Here is a 9,273-nt window from a genome sequence, read left to right as displayed (position 1 = left end):
CAGAAGTTACTAATAAATATTTATTCAGGATGACTAATAAATGCGTTTGACTACACATTCACTGTAGTGAAAGATTGTGTCCTGTACCTTATGTTGTTTGTGAGCCCCGTATCTGGGTCCACGGCACTGACCCGTCCCACTGTGCACGCTGGTGGGCAGTTCTCAGACACATCCATTCGGTAACGTGCCCGTGAGAATCGAGGGGGCTCATCCGCATCCAGCACGGCCACTCTGATCGAAGCACGATCTTTAAAGGGCCCACGCCGAAGGAACCGAGGGTCCACGATGGGGTTCAGAACCTCCACTGAGAAAGAGTAAGAGCTACGGCTCTCATAGTCCACTGCCTGTAAACCAAACAAAAACATGAGTATGAAACATAAACATAATGACTGAAATACTCATACTGCCCACATGAGCACCACAGCTCAACATATTACACTCACCACAGCTCACATAGCAGACACTAACTAATTACTGATGGATTATTCAAAATGGACGTACTGGACATTCGCTTAAACCAGCAGGGGGCCCTGGTGAACTACACAAACAGCAGTGTTGTTACTGCTAAATAAAATTAACACTATTAAAATTGTTATTTTGGTTAACTGAAAAAATATACTAGATGAAAAACATACAATAGACTGAATAAAAAATTGACTAATGAACTAACTAAAAAAATGAACAAACTAATAAATATGAAAAAAGCACATAACAATTACTAGAAAATTCAAATGAAAACTGAAAATATAAAAATAATATAAAAATAAAATAATTCAAAATATTAAGACATTTAACAATAATATATAAATAAAACCAAAGTCAAAAAATTATTATTAGCAATATTATAAAGTATATTATAATGAAAATAAATGTATAAACTATATATATATATATATATATATATATATATATATATATATATATATATATATATATATATATATATATATTATAATTCTTCTAGTTGCCAGACATTTTGAACAACAAAATAAATAAAAAAAAACTAAAGAAATTTAAAAATGAAATACAACATTTATGAAAATACACAACAAAATTACCAAAACATTGACTAAAATGAAAATAGAAATAAAATATATATATAATATAAAAATATATAACTAAAATATTAAAATATATTTAAAAATATATAAAAAATATATAAACATATTAAGAAAAACCTAAATATCAGTAAAAACTATAACAGTATCTCAGTGATACTAAAATAACATTACACTATAGAAGTTACCAAATTATGATAACCTCTGCTTCAGAGAACCCTGAAAATATGAAAAAGCAACTAAAAAAATTAGTTTAACCTGATGTGCTAAAATAACCAGAACCAAAATAATGATGAATATAAACTATACAGAGATTTAAAACTAAAACCTAAAACAAAAAAATGATTAGAATATACAACAAAATTACCAACATTTTGACTAAAATTAAAATGAAAAATATATGAAAAAACTACATATATAAATAAAACATAAAAAAATAAAAAAACCTAACTACCTAAAATAGCAATAAAAACTATATATTATTATAGACAATATTAATTTATACTTAATTGATTAATATAATTATTTTTACATTTAGTTTTTATATTATTTTAGAATTATTATTAATATAATTAATGATTAATCATAATTTGTTTATTATTTAATTTATGAATATATTTAAACATTTATTAATTAATTATACACAACAATAATTGTCACAATAAATATAACTGATTTATAAGTGCCCAGTGTGAGGGAAAAACCTTGGAGAATTTAAGCCAGCAAGTTTCAAACTTGCTTATTCAAAATAAACAAAATAAAACCAAAGGCAACAGAATCTCTGTACAGGAAAATAAGAAAGAAAATCTATTTACTTTCTATAAGATGCAAAAGGGCGACAGAGCTGAACTTAATAACAGGATAAACTGTTCTTGAAACGAAGCACGAAGGAAACCCATCTGCTGTGATAATACTTAATCAAATTTCGATGCTTTTGGTGATGTTGTTGCTTGTGTTTGTAATATATGCTCCTACGATAGCAATTGCTTGACCTGAATAGCCTGTTAAATTACAGTGGATAGAAACTGATGGGATAGTAAATAAGCCAGCTTGCTATGAGAGTATAAAATGTGGTGCCGATGGATCTTTGACATCCAGTTTAAACTTGAAGTGAGCAGTAAATAAAACTGGATAGCTCTGACTATAATCAATGAAGCTGTCTACAGCACAAGCTTGTTCTGTCGACATGCCTTCAGCAATAATCCATGCCCAGGGCATGTCAACGTCACACTCCAACCCTGCAGACAATGAACTACAAGCCACTGTACGGTATTCCAAGAATAGCATAATTTGACAGACTTTAATTACTGGGTTTTTTGATTATCAGAGTCTCTTGAAATGCAATCGCGCTCTCTGATGAGGTTGGCCATGATATTAGCAGGATCAGGGCCAAGCATTTATTATATTGTGGCGAGTCATGGGATCTGGATCTGGCACTGGGAGGGTTGTGTGTGAAGCTGGCACACCAGGAACGGGTAATGGGCTGATTTTGGCAAGAGTAGCTGGACTGCGGTTTAAGGAAGTCAGAAATGACTGGCTCAATATATGACGGTCACTTTTGTTATCCTTCATTCATCTACACAAACACACACACACACACTTGGCCGCTCTCTCCCTAATGCAAGACCGAGCTCAGGTTGGAAGGAGTCAGTGGGGTACACAATGTGTTTGGCCTCGGTTTCCTCTGACAGGCTGAAGGACAGACTGAAATGAGCTGAATTAAACTGCGCTGACTGGAGGACATCAGGTCAGTGTGGTCACTACAAATCTCTGCCATTTTCTATCACAGCAGAGTGGGACTCTTCATCTTAAGGACTCCCCATAAACATGATTTGGGATTCATTAGTTGGTATCTTGGCCTGGCTCTAAGAACTACAGGCAATGATCTTGGATTATAGTCAAGAGACCTTAAGAAGTCATCCATAGAGGTGATAATTAACTCACTTGAATGGTCACTTAAAGGAGTAGTTCACTTTCAGAATGAAAATATACAGGTAATGTACTCACCCCCTTGTCATCTAAGATGTTCATGTCTTTTTTTCTTCAGTCGTGAAGAAATTATGTTTTTTGAGGAAAACATTTCAGGATTTCTCTCCATGTAAATGGACTTCTATGGTGCCCTCGAGTTTGAACTTCCAAAATGCAGCTTCAAATGGCTCTAAACGATCCTAGTCGAAGAAAGTAGGGTCTTATCTAGCAAAACAATGGGTTGTTTTCTAAAAAATTACAATTTATATACTTTTTACCCTCAAATGCTTGTATTGTCTAGCTTGGCAAGACAAGTGTTTGAGATTAAAAAGTATATAAGTTGTAAAGGTTTTTAGAAAATAACCGATCGTTTCGCTAGATAAGCGACCCTACTTCCTTGGCTTTGATCATTTAGAGCCATTTGAAGTTGCATTTAAACTGCATTTTGGAAGCTCAAACTCGAGGGCAGCATAGAAGTCCACTATATGGAGAGAAATCCTGAAATATTTTCCTCACCACACCATTTCTTTAAGACTGAAGAAAGAAAGACATGAACATCTTGGATGACAAGGAGGTGAGTACATTGTCTGTAAATTTTTGTTCTGAAAATGAACTACTCCTTTAAGTGTACAAAGAACTAGCAGCAAAAAGGGTTAATAAATGCGTTGTGGTATTCTTGTAAACATGTGGCAAAGACTAACAGGAAAGAAAATAAATTGTTGAATAAAGTCATTATTTTTGTTTTCTTTGCGCACAGTAAGTATTCTCATAGCTTCACAACATTACAGTTGAACTACTAATGTCACATGGACTATTTTATCAATGTCCTTACTACCTTGGGCCTTGAACGTGTCTGTTGCGTTGCTGTACAGTATATGCAGGGTCAGAAAGCTCTTGGATTTCATCAAAAATATCTCAATTTGTGTTCTGAAGATGAACAAAAGACTTGGTTTGGAATGACATGAGGGTGAGCAATTAATGACAGAATTTTCAATTATCCCTTTAAGCCTTCACTTTTCTGCAAGAACAGCTTTTGTGAAGGCTTTTTAGTAGACGTAACATGGCTGCAAGGATTTGCTCCCATTGTCAGAGAGGTCAGGCACTGATGTTGGGCTATGAGAACTGGCACAGAGTCTGCGTTTCAATTCGTCTCAAAGGTGTTCAGTTGGGTTCAGGTTTATCCACACCAGACATGGGAAATCATTCTTTATGCACTTTGGGCACGGTGACATTGTCATTCTGGAACAAAAAAAGGCATTCCTCAAACTGTTGTCACAAAGTTGGGAGCACACAACTGTCGCATTGCAACTATATATTTAAATATAGGTTTAGGGCTCAGCATTTTTAACTGTTAAATTAATACCTTTACTTATTAAATATGTATTAAATTGATCTAAAGTGACAGTAAAAACACTTTTTCAAATTAATTATTTAGAACTTTATATTCATCAAAGAATTGTGAAAATGTGTCATGGATTTCTGAAGGATCATGTGATAACAAAGACTGGAGTAATGGCTACAGAAAATTCAGGTTTGCCATCACAAGAAAAAAAAATATTAAAACAAAAAACAGTTTTTTTTTTTTAATTGTAAAAATATACACTACCAGTCAAAAGTTCTTGAATAGTAAGATTTGTAATATTTTTTAAAGAAGTCTCTTCTGCTCACCAAGCCTGTATTTATTTGATCCAAAATACAGCAAAAACAGTAAAATTTTGAAATGTTTTTGCTATTGAAAAAATACTGTTTTCTATTTGAATACATTTTGAAATGTAATTTATTCCTGTGATTTCAAAGCTGAAATTTTAGCATCATTACTCCAGTCACATGATCCTTCAGAAATCATTCTAATATTCAGATTTGCTGCTCAAACAACATTTATTGCTATTATTATGTTAAAAACAACTGAGTAGATTTTCAGATTTTCAAAAACATTTAAAAACCTTACTGACCCCCAATCTTTTAAATGACAGACGTCACACAAACCATTACACACTCAGCTATGAATCTATATCCTGCAACAAGAAAGAGAGATTAAAGATTTAAAATGACTCAGTGGGTAGGGGACAGTTGAAGGACAACTGAAACATAAACATGACAGGAACACGAAAAGAACAGAAATGAAGGTGAGAAGGAGAGAAAGAGACCAAAAAAAGGGACAGAGAGTCAAGCCAAGAGAGAGGAGGAGGGATAAATGGAGAGAAAAGGTTCCTAACAGGATCCCATTAGAGGCAGAGAGAGACAATCTGTCTGAGGAGGAGAGATGTCACTTACACTGTGAGCACACACTCATCACCCCATCCCTTCCTCTCTCACATACTCAATCACTCGGTCTCCCTCCCTCCCTCTCTCATCACTCCATCACACGCTCTACGCCCCTCCTAGTGAGCGGCGGCCTGATACTGACATCCAGAATACACACTCATCTCTCTCTCACGCCTGTTTATAATAAAGACCAGACAGTTTATGCTAGTTTTTATGCTGGTCTGGCCAGGGATAACTTTTTTTTTTATTTAGAAAATGCTTTTATGCAAATCTGAAAATTCCTCCTCCTCTATCTAATTTCACTTTCTAGTTTGTCTGTTAAATGGCGCTCCAGTGGAATAGCAATTATGGGAAATTAATTAGGCTCTCTATATCGTCCACTATTCGGCTATACTAAATTACGCTATATTGCATAACGCCATATGGCAGGTCATTTAACTTTCCAAGCATTTGATCTTTGGAGAGATCTGAAATGAGACAGACATAGCTTTGAGGAAAATATGTACACTACCATTAAAAAGTTTGGTCTTTAAGATGTTTATTTTTTATGCTCAATAGATCATAAAGGCTTATCCTGACATGATCCTTTAGAAATCAAATTTAATATGCTGATTTGGTACACAAGAAACATTTTTTATTATTATCAAGAGTGAAAACAACTGTGCTGCTTAATATTTAGCAAATAGAATCAAAAGTTATTAGCATTTTTAGAAATTTCATAATGAATGGTTAATGAATGGTTTATTACTCTTGACCTATAGGTGGAGCTGTTGCCCAATTGATGTGGTGTGGTCAGTGTGAGGTGACAATGGCACATACAAACTTTGGTGTCAATATGTCAAAGCTTTGCAGTTTGGCATCTTTCCAGCAAATTTGTTGATGCATTAAACCATTTTGTATATCGACACGAAATCCATAACTTTTTGACACGATTCGAGTCAACTTTAGTGGAAATTGGACAAATGGTCTAGGAGGAGTTCCAAAAAGTAGGTTTTCAACATCAAATCAAAATGACGGATGGGATGTTCAGCCAATTACGGCATAATTGGTATTGATGCTCTTGGCATGATCCAAGGAATCTATCAAGATTGGTCTCATTACATTAGGATAATTTAAACAAAACTTTTTTAAGTACCATAAGGATACGGTGCCAAAGACACATACTGAGTTTCGTAACGACATGCCAATGCGTTCGTAAAACATTGTATTTTACAACAAAATACAAAATTGCCAAGGCCCAAAATGGCTGACATGGGATAATTTGGGTAAGATTTGATTCAGCATGCTACACCGAATCTAAAGAGATTAGTTTTGCTGATTTTTGGACAAACCATTCAGAAGTTATACGCAAAAATAGCTATTTTTATATCTCCTACGTGGCACTCCGCCGAAACTGCAAGTAGTCCCAGGTCATGGTTGTTAAAACACACACCAAGTTTGGTCTCAATGTCAAACCGTTGTGGAGATATCCTCACATCCATTTTTGCGTGGTCTTTGTCAAATTCATTTGCGTGTTATTCAAAAATGTTTTGACTAATCAACTTGAATTGAGTCAATTTTGGTGAAAATCAGACATCAGTCAATCACCACATCATTTAGATAAATTGATGCAGTGTGGTCAGTGTGAGGTGACAATAACACATACAACGTTTGTTGTCAATATAGCAAAGCTTTGCAGAGATACAGCCTCAGACGCAGTTTGGCATGATTCCAGCAAATTTGCTGATAAGTGAAACAATAATTTTTTTTTGTATATCAACACGAAAATCCATAACTTTTTGTCAGCATGGTCTGAAAATGATCTGAAAATTTGGTTAAAATTGGACCAACAGTCTAGGAGGAGTTCGAAAAAGTAGGTTTTCAACATAAATCAAAATGGCAGGAAGTTCAGCTGACTATGGCAAAATTGATATGTATGTTCTCGGCATGACCCAAGGAATATATTGAGTGCAGTTTTTTTTATTATTTGGCCAATTTATTAACATGTTATTACCATTTTTTTTTTTACATTTCTTTTTAAATTTTGGACAATTTAGGTGTCCCCAAACTTTTTGAGCACTGTCAGACCATGGTGCCGAAGACACATACGAGTTTCATAACAACACGTTGTTCATAAAATATAGGACTTTACAACAAAATTTAAAATGGTTAATGCCTAAAATGGCTGACATAGGAAAATTGGGTATGGTTTGACTCGCCATGCTACACTGAATCTAAAGAGACCAGTTCTGTGATTTTTTGCCAAAAAAAAAAAAAAAAAAGGTTATAAGCAAAAAATAGCCATTTTTCAGGTGCAGGTAGTCTCAGGTCATGGTTGTTATAACACACACTAAGTTTGGTCTCAATACGCCAAACTGTTCATATTCATTTGCGTGATATTCGAAAACCGTTTGACTAATCAACTTGAATTCCATAACTTTTTGCCAGAACGTTCTAAAGATGATCTGAGCCTGAGATCTGAGATGATCTGAAAAAGTAAATTTTTTTAAACTATTAAAAATAGCACAAAAATAAATAAATAAATAAATAAAAATAAAAATATTCTAGACATTACGGTTCAAAAGTTATTAGCATAAACATCAAATTACACAACTTTCCTGCAAACTGTTCCATGGCCTGCCATAGACTCAAAAGCAGAAGAAGAAACTGAAGAATAAGAATGGTTCTTGGTCCCTAAATAAATAAAAACCCACCCACTAAAGTGTAAATTAAACAAAAACAAAGACAAAAGGCTAAATAAATATTGTTGAACAGAGAGCTAACTAGCTCAAAATAACACTGTCTCCATACCATTTTACCCCTATACAACTGCTCATGAATGCAGTCACAAATTCATGTTTTACCCTCAAGAAGTGTTTGTATGTATTTGTATTTATTCTCTTTGTGAATTTCTGATTTTGCCCTGTTTTTCTTTCTCTGCACCCGCATGTTGGCTCTGTGCTGGAAATCCTCTGATTTGTCCTCTGCATGTCTTTTGCATGCAAATCTATGTACGCAATTGCATTCATTCAAAGGTGACAGCAGTTTTGAATCAGGTTGTCTTCCTGACACCTGATTCACAGCCGCTCTCTTTCTCTCTCTCTCTCTCTCTCTCTCCCTTGTGTTTTAATACGACTCTGGGACGTTAAGCCCAGCTTATCCTTTGAAGCAATTCACACACTACATTCTAACAACGTACTGCTTCCCTGCGCTCCCTCCACAGTCTCCCCTTCATTCCTTACGTTCTTAAACCTTACAAGCCCACATCTTCAAGTCCAAAAACCAGGTTTTATTCAAAATTCCACCTTGGCATCAACACTCAAGAATTCCAAGCTCTCCAATTCTTTTCCCTCTCACTTTAATTCCTTCTCTTTTTCCCACAGTCCTTCAATGCTCCCTCAATAACGATCTTGTCTATCTTTCCCTCTCTGTCTCAAAGAAGATTAACACAATCTCTTCACTCAGAGAGACAACAAACACAGATAATCCGGACAGCACCACAGGTTGATGACCGTGGATTAACTGCACGGTTAAAGTGAGAGTATGTGGAAATAACTAAGGGAAGACCGATTTACAGCATCCACAGCTGTTTCTAAAACTCGACTGGTAGAGAATGGCACTAGCAACATCAAGGTCATGAGTTTGATTCTCAGTGAACACATCCGGAGACAAATTTAGCCTAAGTGATGAATGCACTGCATAAATGTAAATATAATGTGAGATTTAAACCTGCAATCTTCTATTCTGCATCGCAGACATTTACAACTGAAAATGCATGTCCACCGGCCTATGTTTAATTCATAGCATCTTATTTATTTGCACAAGCAAGGAAATGTCAATCACTCAGCTCAAACCTTCAAATTGTTGCACCACTAGGTGGCACTGTTGTAAAGCTGTATAGGACTACCCTTACAAAAAGGTGTTTAATGCTACTTTAGCATCAGTCACTTTAAGGACAGTTGGTTGTACAACACTGCCACAAGAGATCACAGATGTGGATCTA

At 35.0% G+C, this 9,273-nt stretch overlaps 1 protein-coding gene across 1 annotated transcript in view; it reads right to left on the bottom strand.

Annotated features, from left to right (window-relative positions):
• Positions 1-9,273, bottom strand: part of cdh24b (cadherin 24, type 2b) — a 223,490-nt gene that overhangs the window by 26,830 nt on the left and 187,387 nt on the right. The window contains exon 7 of the mRNA XM_073849380.1: positions 88-344. Within this exon, the coding sequence (XP_073705481.1) occupies positions 88-344 (257 nt within the window). The remainder of the gene's footprint in view (positions 1-87; positions 345-9,273) is intronic.

Source organism: Garra rufa, chromosome 10 (assembly GCF_049309525.1).
Source record: "Garra rufa chromosome 10, GarRuf1.0, whole genome shotgun sequence".
In the NCBI taxonomy this organism is placed as follows: Eukaryota; Metazoa; Chordata; class Actinopteri; order Cypriniformes; family Cyprinidae; genus Garra; species Garra rufa.
Note: the sequence above shows the minus strand (reverse complement) of the source record. Positions and strands in the feature narration are given on the sequence as shown.